Raw genomic sequence first — 13,092 nt, forward strand, 5'->3', positions numbered from 1 at the left:
TGACTCGTTGAATTGTGTTGAAGCTGCTGGAGCTGTTTGACAGCGAGGATCCCCGAGAGAGAGACTTCCTGAAGACCATCCTGCACCGGATCTACGGCAAGTTCCTTGGCCTCCGCGCCTACATCCGTCGCCAGATCAACAACATCTTCTACAGGTTAGAGTCCACACACTCGGACAGAGCCACGGGCTGTTTGTCAATACTGAAGTACGCAGGTCCGTACTTTGTAATTTCACACCGGAGTCCAGACTTCCTGTGAACACGGTGCAATTGTTCGACAATATTTGCAATACAGAATGACACGAGACATAAAACAATTCCACATGATGTAGTAGATTTCTTTAAGAAACAAAAAATATACTTTTTTAAAGCACTTTGGCAAAATTCACTTTTACGTGTTATCTGTTTCATAATGTCTAATAAGCTTCATACAGTTAAACACAATCACTACATGACAGAAACACAAGCTTCATCTCTCTTAATAAACATAGTACACATGTATGCCTGAATAAAAACAAACAGGTGGGATGTTAGAACACTTTTATTTTTATTTTAGTAAACACTCAAAACCTACAACAGAGAGCTGCTAGTGTTTGGAAGAGAACTGAACAAATGTTTAAACTATAATCTGATCATTGTTGGAGCAGCCTTCAAGATCTCCACGTATTAACATCTGTTTTTGTTCCCGGGCAAAATGTTCCCAGATATCCGAAGGTTACACAGCTACATTCTCGCTTAAAATATCTTAAAGGTTTACTTTGTGTCACAGAAACAGTCATGTTTCGAACCTTTTAGCCACTCTCCTCCGCCTTTGCCGCTTTTTTCTTTTGGACAAAATGCATTCTGGGATATTTGGCTGCACCAAGTCCACACTTTCATACATTACTGGGTTTTTCCTGTGAGCCAGAGCCAAAGGAGCATGGCTGTCACTGAGATTAAAACTTTATCCCAGGTTCATGTGTTTGTGATATACAGACACAGCTGGAGGACCGAGCTTTGGGCTGTTTGATTGAATGTGATCCTCGGAGAAGAGATTAGAGCAAAGTGAGCTGCAGCTGCTCTGTGTGCTGTGCAGTTGTCCTGTTTTTGGTTGTCTTCGGTCCAGATGCTGTAACCACCTATGATCACAAAACATGTCTAAATCCCAGTTTGACAGTGACCAAGATGATCCAACAACTTACCAATCAACGCAGCCGTATGTACGTGGGAATCTACCCTGGTTACTCAGCGTTCCTCTCCCCAGAAGATGCCAGACGAGGAGCAGGGAGGTGTGCCCGTGCGGGTCAGAACTCACCTGAAACGTCTGATCATCGCTCTCGGGGTGATGGGTTTTCGACACGTGGAAACTGTTGGACTGTCTGTGGAATTAAGGCCAATTGCTTCACCAGCCGTCACGGAGCATCCCACACATGGCGGGGGATGTGCGATTGTGGAGGTGGCCTGCTGGAACGGGACGCGGCCTCAGCGTGCAAAGATCCGAATGGCTCTGTTGAATGCTAGATCGCTGGCTAACAAAACTTTCCTTCTCAGGGACTTTTTTGCCATCCCGGACTTGGATTTTCTGCGTTTAACTGCAACGCGGCTTCATGCTGGTGAGTCTGCTCATTTTTCCGAGCTTCTTCCACCCAGCTGTTCTGTTTGTAGGTCCCTGCAGACGTCTGTGCTGGAATAGCTTCCATATTTAAATCCAGTTCTCAGTGTTGTCAGGTCTCGGCAGATCTTTCGAGCTGCAGCAGGTTGGAGTTAAACTCTTCCTCCCCTGTGCTTTGTGCGGTTGTTTACTGACTACTAAAGAGGGTAGCTTATCAGTGACTTTGGTGACTGGTCTCATACTAAAATACAACTGTTTTTTAAGATTCGTGTTTGTTGTGAGAGTGGACTGCTGGTTAAAGACTTTGTGTTCCTACACAAGAAAACCCTGGATGTGACACGGCTATATCAGGCTGTTTCCTGTTTTCAGCCCCGGCTCTGCAATAAAGCTAGCATCCTCTGTGAGACGTGTGCACATAGTTAGTCCTTCAAGTGTTGCAGATTTTATCACTGCTTTTAAAAACTATGACTTTTGGACTTCCACGCAAGCTTGACTACCGAGGACCGTATTTCCGTGCACTGCTGTATTGGCTGTATTTTTTTGCCCCTTTTCTAACCAAATGGACTAAACCGTCCTGTCAGGGACCGGCCGGCGCTCTAAGACCTACAATCCCTGGAGAGCAAGCTCGATAACCTAAGAGCAATAGTCACCTTCCAACGTGACATGAGGGACTGCAGCATTCTGTGCTTCACGGAGACATGGCTGACCCTCACCGTGCCGGACCAGGCCGTAACTCCGTCGGATTCATTCTTTGTGCTCCGCGCGGACAGAACGGCAGAGTCGAACAAAACCAAAGGTGGAGGAGTGTGAAAGTGGTGTGATGCCAGGAGCATTTCTACTCTTTCCAGCGGCTGCTCCCCACATCTGGAATTCCTGAGCATTAAGTGCCGCCCTTTCTATCTGCCCCGTGAGTTCACCTCGATCATCGCCACGGTGGTCTACATCCCACCGCAAGCGGACAAAGGTATGGCTTTGTCCGAATTACATGACATGCTGAGTTCGCTTCAAAACAAGGACCCCTCATTGTAGCAGGAGACTTTAATAAAGCAAACCTCAGACAAGTCATGCCGAACGTTTACCAGCATGTCTCGTGTCCGACGAGGGGGGATCGAATTTTGGACCACTGCTACGCGCCATACAAGCAGGGCTACAAAGCTGTCTCACACCCGGCTTTTGGGAAGTCTGACCATAATGCCATCTTTCTCATTCCGCAGTATAAACAAAACATACGGAGGGAAGAAGTAACCACAAGGGAGGTGAAATATTGGTCTGCCCAATCAGAAGCTACGCTACAGGACGCACTCAACGACGTAGACTGGGACGTGTTTAGAGCACGTGCAGTCGACATCAATGAGTTTCAGGAAGTAGCAGTTAGCGCAGGGCTATATGGCCAAATATATTTATCACAATATATATTTGAAAATTTGCGATAATGATATAATTGATGCGAGACAAAATACAACTCCACAACTTTACTAGCGCAAAGAAAACCCATCCATTTATTTTCACTTAAACAAGCAGCTGTTTTTATGTGCATTAAAGCTATATAAACATTTAACAGTGCAAATGCAAATTCCTTGCTGAAAGTTTAACCAAAAGGCATTTCCAGTAGAAATGGGCTGACATATCCTGAGCATAACCATGTATAATATCCACCGAAGTTAAAGAGGTGCTTTGCAACATTAAACTGCAGTGTGCCAAATAAAAAAAGTCAAATACGTATTTTTTGGACCATAAGGTGCACGGGATTATAAGGCACATTAAGCGAAACAAAGCAGTCAGATAAATCAAACTCACACTTCTTGCTTCCTCCACTTCTGTACCATTGATTCATTAATGCTGTATTCTATCACCGCTGCTCTATTCCCATGTTGTTTCAGTATATGAATGACTAACCTCGTATTGTGGATGGATTATCTCAGTTGTTCTCCTGACTGAAGTTTGGTCCGTTTACAGTATCCTGCCATGCGATTGCATTTGTCTCTAACCATGAGGAACCTTCATGTTAACTTTTATAAGTGGAAAAGTGTTAGTGTTCGTCCTCCAGCTTTACTGTTTATATTATGCTAACATAGCTGTGTCGCTAGCGATCACGTAGCACATCATTACATACCAGCTAGCCCAACATTATATACCAGCTAGCCCAACTTCAGTAACCCTACAGACGTCACTGCTGTTTAGTTTCCTGTCTTCATTTATGTTGAATGGGTGAATGACTGAATGTGTAAAGCGCTTCGGGGTCCTTAGTGACTAGTGAAGCGCTATACAAATACAGACCATTTATCATTTTACACGGTGTTTTTCCTCAATAGTTTCGTCACGTTTAACGTCTAAGGACAGCGCTAGCAAGCACACTCTGCTTATGACCAAAACATAAAAAAACAAAACCAAAAACAACTCGTTCATGTTGGTGAAAAATGCACCATGTCCACCAATCCAAAAAATGATATGGCAACATGACATTTGGTTGTTTGGGAAGAGGGAAAAGTTTTAGGAGTGACAGTGAGAGAGAGAGAGAGAGAGAGAGACAGCAGAAAAAGAGAGAGCGAGTTTTGAGAGATTTGTGGTGTTTGGAGTGTGTAGTTAGTGTGTTGTCTTGTGTAGTTAGTGTGTAGTGTTGTGGATAGTTTTGTGTTGTGTGTCAGAACAATGAGGCAACTGCTGCCTCCAGGTAGAAACAGGAGTGATACAGCTGCTGCTGTCAGACCTGCAGGTATCAGGCTGTGATGTTCTCCTTTATGGTGGACAGAAATTATTTTTTTTGGAGTGGCACAAATAATTTGTGTGGCATCTTATTGAAGAACAGCTGATTGTTCTGTAAATAGTTTGAAATGGTTATTTTAAAAAAAGGGGGTCAAAGGTAAATGGCTGCAAATAACTTTGTTGTTTGCAAAACTTGTGCATATGATTTTTAAATTGACCATTTGTTTGCATTTAAAGTTATGAAATATGATTCATTAAATATGTTTGGTTGTCACAGTAAAAATATCTTTTTCTACTCGAATTTTGTTTTTTGTCTGATTTTTAGATCAATTGTGTTAATACAGTTTGTCAAAATGAAAACACAACTGTAAATTCAGACATGTGAGGTTGTGCTGAAAACAAGGCAAAGTAAACAGTTTTTAAAGGTGGAATGTAGAGGAAACATCAAAAGTAGTTAAAAATGGCCAATTATAACCTGGACCCCAGAAGGTTAAACTTTTTTTTTCTTTTTAAGTAACGCAATGATTGCAGGGCTCTAGAGTGCGACCAAATTTTTCAATGGTGTGACTAAAAAAAAATCTTAGGTTGCACCGGTGTGACCACCTGTTCGAATAACAAAAAAAAAAAAGTCTTTGCAACTCTGAAAGTCTCCGTGTGGTCAACAACAGACACATATTATGCCCCTATCGTGGTCTAAACCAATCAGAGATAGTCAGGGGCGGGACCGCTCTGATTGGTCGTGGTCCAGATATTCATGTAGTCCTTCGTGTGTACGTTTGAAAGTGCAGGCGGATAGACAGAGGTGAGTAGCTTGAATAAAGCGATATCAATTCATTAAATCCTGAATCGACTTTTAAATATAAATGTTTTTTGCCAGAAACGCGAGAATCTCATGTTAAAGCTCACAAAACTATTTCAACAACCACCAAACAGTAAATGAGAGCAGGTACACGGATTCTGCACAGAGACGTAAACGCAGAGTGGACCCGACGCATCAGTCAGCTTTCTCTTTCTCGGCTTTCAGCCCGCACACGGACACGGCGTCGGGGCTGAAAGCCCACAGCTCGCTGACTCTGATGCATCGGGTCCGCGCTGTGTTTACGTCTTTTTTTGCACTCGATTCTGAGCTGCAGGTTTTGTCTCTCTCCAACCAAAATTCACTGAACCAGCAGCAAAAGAAGATGCAAACTACGCTTCACATTTGATAAACATCGTCATGAATTCCCACTAACTTTTGCTGTTTTGCTTCCCCCACGATAAAATCACACTTCATGCACAGCTCTCGCTCTCTCAAGAACAGTTTCCCGTCTCAAATCTCTGTTTTTGGCATTATTCATTCTCTTATTACCCATCAGTCTACCGTTGTTTACAGCGCTGTCGGCCGCTGTTTTTTGTTTTGTTTTGTTTTTTACTTAAATGACCTCGGACGAGAAAGCCTAATTTCTTACCTTGTCTAACCGAGAGAGAGTTTTTTATAAGATTTGGCAACCAGTCATTAGCCTGATGGATAAACTTAAGTGAAATGTACTCTGTTGTAACATTTATGTATGCTGTATTACCACCTTGTTGACTTGCTGTCCACCTTCTATTGTGTTCTCTTGAAGGTGATTGTTGTATACTGTTCAATTATAAAATCAATAAAAATATGTTGAAAGAAAAAAAGCCTCATTTCTGCTGTTCAATTTGAAGAAATTTAAACTTTAAAACTATGCAAAATTGCAGAATATTGCAGAATATTTTTAAGGTTCTCTGCTATAAAAATCCAGGCCAGGAAAATCTCCTTCATGTTTTTCTGAGTTTTATTCTCAGTTACTTTGACACTAAGGCCTCTGCTGTGATGCTCACACCTCTGATGAAGGCTCACATGTATCAGTACTGATAAATGATCAGAATTATATTTCTGACTGTCTGAGGCAAAACTGAATTGAATCGGGATCTCTTGAATCAGAATCAAATGGATTATAGAAATCAGTGATGATACGCAGCCCTAGTGAGCAGCCTAGGCCCCACAGAGTGGATGTAGCTGTGGGTAATGAGAAAAGATGAAAAGAATTATTGATAACTTTTTGTTAAGTTAAGGCCTGATCCGTCTGAAATTCATAGTCAGCTCTGACACAGAGCCATCAATCTCTGAACGCTGAAAAAGCAGCAGTTTATCCAGAAAACACAATATATGCTGCGATAAATGCCCAAGTGTCCCCTCTGCCCATGGCCTTTCAGCAGCAAACAGCTCGTCAGAGGAGCCGAGATGATTATTAAGTTTAACATTGTCTACAATATCACCAAAGAGTGCCAAAGCACTTTAAGCACAAGCACAAGATTGTTAGTTAATCATTTACAAATCAATATTGTCTGTGTGGACAGCAATCCCCCCCCCCCCCCCCCCCCCCCCAAAAAAGTGCACATGTAAAACTGCGGTGTTCAGCGATGAAAAATTTAGGTGTGCCTAACGTTTGTGCAACCGTGGCAAAAAGTTAGTCTAGAGCCCTGAATTACTTTTCAAGTAATTAATTACTTTTAGAATCTTGTAACTCAATTACTAACTCAGTTACTTTTTTGAAGAAGTAACTAGTAACTATAATTAATTACTTTTTCAAAGTAGCTTGGCCAACACTGCTAATTCCAGACCTGTATCTAAATGACTGCGTCACAGACACAGTCGTTTATATTGTGTGTGGAAGAGTTTGAGTCAGGTTCTAGATCAGAGACCGCTCGTTGCTTCTAGACTCGTCTGCTGCCTTTGGCGTCCTTCTGTCTCGTCTAGAACACCAAGCTCCAATCAAAACCACTTCTGACGAGGTTCATGCCTCACCAGCAGAGGTTTCTCTGTACTTGTGGGAGACTGTTCTTCTACAACATCACCTCTCGCTTTAGGAGTACCTCAAGGTATATTCTGAGCCCACTTCTTTTTTCACTGTGTATATTACCTCTTTGCTAATGTGTGTGTGCTCATTCGGCTGAACAGCAGAGATCCATGGGAGCCTGAGCTAAACTGTCTTAGCGATTAAGCCCTGGATGAGGATACATTTGTTAAATCTTAATGACAGAAAGACAGATGTCACAGGCTTTAAGTTTGACCCCTTAAGCGAGTCTTCTGACACTCGAGTCATTTGGCTCCTTATGGTTGTGTTGCTGTAAAAAGTCTGGACTGGTTTCATCAGAGCCAAACTGAAGCCTTATCGTGCTGGGCTTCACAGGTATCGAACATGCATGCATGACCACACCCCTTTATCTTCACCTTAGAATTGATTTTACGGTTTTATTGCTACTTTTTCACAGACTGGCACCTGTGCACCTGTCTGAGCTGCTCCACATTCACACACCTGTGAGAGCTCTGAGCTCACCTGAGGTGACGGAGCTTTTGCAGCAGTAACAGCAGATCTATGGAAGAAGCTACCTTTCCATACCTGCACACATTTAAGTCTTTATTAAAAACACATTGGTACATATTTGACATCCTCACAGACGATTGGATTTTCTGATTTTATTTTAATGTTGATCGTTGTGTTAGGCTACGTCCACACGTACACGGGTATTTTTGAAAACTGAGATTTTCCGTTTTCGTTTTAAAAAACAATCCCATCCACACGTAAACGCTGCTAGGAACATGCCAAATAAACAGCTGGCGATATATTCCTAACAGTGTAGAAATGTCGGCCAATCAGAAGTCTAGAAGCCTCGGTGGGAAATAGTAAACAAAGCTGGGGCATAGAAGCAGAACCGAGTCGTATGTGTGGAGGGACAGTAACTGTGTGTATATGTAAGCATTTAAACACTGCAGAGAGTAGAATTAACAGTAACAGTATTGTAGAAATTCATTTCACCGAAACAATAACGCGGCGCAGATCTTTGACGCTGCGTTTTCTGCGTTTTCCTCGTCCACATGTAAATGCAAAAACTGAGTTTTCGAAAATCTCCACCCTGACCGGCGTTTTTAGAAATCTCCGTTTTCAGTGACCGAAAACGGCGTTTACATGTGGACGAAAGGTGCAAACGCATAGACAAATCTGTGTTTTCAAAAATAGCCGGGTACGTGTGGACGTAGCCTTAATCAGCTCTGTTGTTTTAAATGTGTGACGTGAATAAAGTCGAGGTTCTGACATTATCCACCTGCAGGTTCATCTATGAGACGGAACATCACAACGGGATCGCTGAGCTGCTGGAGATCCTGGGCAGGTAACACGCACACACACGCACACGCACACACCCTGTGACCTCTGACCTCAGTGACCCCCCCCCCCGTGTGTCTCAGCATCATTAACGGCTTCGCGCTGCCTCTCAAAGAAGAACACAAGATGTTCCTGATCCGGGTTCTGCTGCCTCTGCACAAAGTGAAGTCTCTGAGCGTGTACCACCCACAGGTCAGAGGTCGCCCTGTCCGTCAGTTCGTCTGTAGTGTCCGTGTGTCTCTGCTGACTGCGTCTGTCTGTTCGTCTTCAGCTGGCCTACTGCGTGGTCCAGTTCCTGGAGAAGGACAGCAGCCTGACTGAACCTGTGAGTACCTCCCTGCTGAGCCTGTTTCCATGACAACCCTGGGTTTCTGCAGCGCCGCACACAAAAAATACGCGGTCATGCGCTGAAGTGCGTACCAAAACACGTCAGAGCGCCTTCACCCTGCAGGGCATTCAACTCTGCACTGGCCTCACTGGTCGCTATTGCGCCTGAGCCTGCCGAAACAGGAAGTTCACACTGTCAGCATAAACTCACGCTGACGCAGAAATTTCACAAACATTTAAAAAACTGTGCATGTGGACGCCATGTGCACGTTTGATCGGCCAATCAGACATCAGAGTTTAAGGCGGAGCAGATTTAACCCAGAAACCAAGCAAACAAGCTTGATCCATGTGGCACGATTCGGCCCTGCTGACCTGATGATGTCATAATTATGGGCAGAGCAGGTCAGCTACTAATCGAAAGGTTGGCGGTTCGATTCCTGGCTGCACGCCGGGCTCCATTTACACTTAGTTTAGTCAGAGCTGCTCTTCATCACATCGAAGCTCAGCGACTGAATCGTCATGCTTGTTTGGAGAGCTGCAGGTATGATCGCTGTAACTAAACTTTTGTAACACGCTGACCTTTGACCCTTGCAGGTGATCATGGGTCTGCTGAAGTTCTGGCCAAAAACTCACAGTCCGAAGGAGGTGATGTTCCTGAACGAGCTGGAGGAGATTCTGGACGTCATCGAGCCGTCAGAGTTCGTCAAAGTCCAGGAGCCGCTCTTTAGACAGCTCGCCAAGTGTGTCTCCAGCCCACACTTCCAGGTACCAGGACCAGGGCTTCTGTTAGCTGTTTGCCACGGTGCCGGTTGTGTGTCTGGGCTCTTCCAGCTCACTGAGGGTGGAAGCATGTCGGCCAGGGCCGTGCAGAGAGGTTTAAAGGGGCGGGTGCCCAAAGTTAAAAAGGGGCACATTGAACCAGGCTGAATAACAACAACACACATTCATCAAGAGTCTAATATGGGAAGGGCAGGGCTGTGTTGATCTGAGACTGTAGACATTAAAAAGTCCACAGGAGAGATGGTAGCAGATTAAACAAGTGTCATGAGATAATAACAAAATGCAAAGATTGGTGACAGCGCTTGGAACCATAAGGACACAAAAAACTGTGAGAAATAAATTAGGCTCTGCCTGTGAATCACTCTTTGCTTCTCTTCTTCCTTCCTTCCATCATTTCATATATCACTCTCCACTTGCTGTCTATCTGAGAACAAGGCACAACTTGCTATTGCAATAAACTATAATCTAATTATCCACACCTAACAACTCCAGCACTTAATCTATAATAAAATGATGACAGAAAAATGTTATAGCACTGCCTTTAGTAGCCTCACACAGCTCTGCTGTTTCCTCCTCATGTCCTTACCAGCCATGTCTGCACAATGTTATATCATGAGTAATATTTTTTTTTTAAATCCATCTAAATAAAACACACACATGCACGCACACACAGTGACATGTTAGACCTTCTTCAGAATACTGTATATACTATGGGCATCCTTACATTATTATTTATTACTAGAGCTACAATAATAAAGCAATGAGGAGGGGGAAGTAATAAATATGAAATAATGTATTTATGATGATTCCATTTGTTTCACTATCCACTCTGTGCAGGGCAAAGCTTATTACATGTTTAAACTGCAGAGATACAATCATTTTACTGCTGTAACATCCACATTTTGTCTTATTTAAAATATAAATCTAATATAATCTGCTTCTTAATGTATGTTCTTTAAAATACAGCGTGTGTTTTTTAAAATATTATAATAATGCATAATTATGTGGACATGCATATTAGATCATTTTTAGTGAAATATAATCCCTCCAGAAAGGCAGGAAAAGCCCTGAAACTTACTTTAAAACTAAATATGTTCCCTAAATATGTGACACAGCTGCAGACCCATGACAGCCTTACACAGGTAGCCAGCAGCTGTGACCAGCACTACCTGTGCAGTTAATAAAAGGACAGGTAATGTTTGTCGCGCTGTTGCACGCACAGCACGCTCGTTTGTTTCAGTTCGTCAGTCCAACGTGTACGTAATAAGCTAATACTCCTGGGTGCTACACACTACAGTGTGCGCTGTACACCTACTTACTGGTTGTGTCGCATCAGTCTGTGTCTCTGAGTTAACTTGTGTTTCTCCTACAGCTCCGGACCGGAAAAAATGCGCGTGCTCTTTGTGAGCTCGTTCCCGGCTCGTAACCAGCGCGCTCTGCCGTCGAGGGCGATCATTGGTTAAATGTGGTCATGTGACTGATGCAAGCCAGATCCTTTTATTTAGCAAAACTGTGATTAATAGTTAAATATTATTGTTGAGGAGCACAGACAGGACTCTGCACGCACACATTAAAAATTATTATTTTTTTAAAAGTTGCCTCAACAAAAGGGCACTTTGGGCACCCATCAGGAAAGGGGCGGGTGCTCAAGCCCCTCTAGCCCCCCCCCCTCCCCCTGCACGTGCCTGATGTCGGCGTGGCGGCGCAGTGGTTAGCCTCGCAGCAGCAAGGCTGCTTGTGGTTGTGGCTGTGAGTCTTCCTCCGCAGTCCAAACACATGCATGTTGGCTTTACCCGTGACTCTGAGATGTGGGCCGGATAAAGTGCTCAGTGACGCTGGGTCTGAACCGGGCACGGAGAGCACAGCCTTCAGTGGGAAGTCGGATCCAGTGAACGATGTTGTGTCTGAGCGCGCTCAGTTGCGGCTGTTTGTTTCTGTGAAACACGACCGCTTCCTGTCCCCGCCGCCTGGTGACGGACTCATGGGATCAGGGAATGAATGTGATTGGTTGAAAAGGTGTTCAGTTGTGTCTAGAGCAGGGCGATATGGCCAAAAATATTTATCACGATATATATTTGAAAATTTGCGATAACGATATAACTGACGATATAATTGATGCGAGACAAAACACAACTCCACAACATTACTAGCGCAAAAAGACAACCTTCCATTTATTTTCACTTAAACAAGAAGCTGGTTTTTATGTACATTAAAGCTTTATAAAAATGTAACAGTGCAAATGCAAATTCCTTGCTGAAAGTTTAACCAAAAGGCATTTCCAGTAGAAATGGGCTGACATATCCTGAGCATAACCATGTATAATATCCACTGAAGTTAAAAGTGTGTGAATGGGTGGATGACTGGTTGTGTAAAGCACTTTGGGGTCCTTAGGGACTAGTAAAGCGCTATACAAATACAGGCCATTTACCATTTACCAAAAAGAGGAGCTTTGCAACATTAAACTGCAGTGTGCAGTACGTATTTTTCGGACCATAAGGTGCACGGGATTATAAGGCACATTAAGCGAAACAAAGCAGTCAGATAAATCAAACTTTATTAAACTCATTCTTCTTGCTTCCTCCACTTCTGTACCATTGATTCATTAATGTTGAGTTCTCTGGCAGCTGCTCTATTCCCATGTTGTTGCAGTATATTAATGACTAACCTCGTATTGTGGATGGATTATCTCAGTTGTTCTCTTGACTGAAGTTTGGTGTTTACAGCATCCTGCCATGCGATTGCATTTGTCTCTAACCATGAAGAACCTTCACGTTAACTTTTATAAGTGGAAAAGTGTTAGTGTTCGTCCTCCAGCTTCACTGTTTATATTATGCTAACATAGCTGTGTCGCTAGCGATCACGTAGCACATCATTATATACCAGCTAGCCCAACTTCAGTAACCCTACAAACGTCACTGCTGTTTAGTTTCCTGTCTTCATTTATGTTGGAAGTGATAGCAGAGCTGTACGTTTGAATTTTTTCAGAAATCTCTCAGTCAGAACATGCTATATCATGCTTAGGTAACTAGCGAAACTAGCGAGCTAACTTCCGCTAGCTTCCTGCTAACTTCTAACTCCGTTAAATGTAATCAGCAATGCTGATCGTTTTATTAAAGATGAAAGAATTTAGACAGTTTTTAACTCTAAGTGATGCTGCAGTGTTCGTTTGACCCGAAGCATACGGAGTTTAGGACCCAGATTGCTCCCAGATTTAAGAGCATCTTAGTCCGACAAATACGACAATAACGACGGCCGCTTGCATGTTCTGCAAAAAAAATGTGCTTTGTTGTGTATCTGATGGACAAACACCAAACCAGTTCCACATCACGGAAGTTGCACCATTTTTACAAACCAATTCTGGTTCATCTGTTTCACTCAACAATCGGCCATGTGCATGAAAACAAAGGCACTGCGCGTTTTACTCATATTCTATCGCGATATTTCATTTTCCTATCGTTGCCTAACATCATACCGGTATTACCGTGAACGGTATAATATGGCCCAGCCCTAGTTGTGTCCATGCA

The 13,092-nt window shown here is 43.2% G+C and overlaps 1 protein-coding gene across 1 annotated transcript in view; it reads left to right on the forward strand.

Moving 5' to 3' along the window:
- Positions 1 to 13,092, forward strand: part of ppp2r5d (protein phosphatase 2, regulatory subunit B', delta) — a 32,257-nt gene that overhangs the window by 14,965 nt on the left and 4,200 nt on the right. The window contains exons 7-11 of the mRNA XM_026189789.2: positions 24 to 154; positions 8,409 to 8,468; positions 8,545 to 8,653; positions 8,733 to 8,786; positions 9,383 to 9,553. Of these exons, the coding sequence (XP_026045574.2) occupies positions 24 to 154; positions 8,409 to 8,468; positions 8,545 to 8,653; positions 8,733 to 8,786; positions 9,383 to 9,553 (525 nt within the window). The remainder of the gene's footprint in view (positions 1 to 23; positions 155 to 8,408; positions 8,469 to 8,544; positions 8,654 to 8,732; positions 8,787 to 9,382; positions 9,554 to 13,092) is intronic.

Source organism: Astatotilapia calliptera, chromosome 13 (genome assembly GCF_964374335.1).
Source record: "Astatotilapia calliptera chromosome 13, fAstCal68.1, whole genome shotgun sequence".
Classification (NCBI taxonomy): Eukaryota; Metazoa; Chordata; class Actinopteri; order Cichliformes; family Cichlidae; genus Astatotilapia; species Astatotilapia calliptera.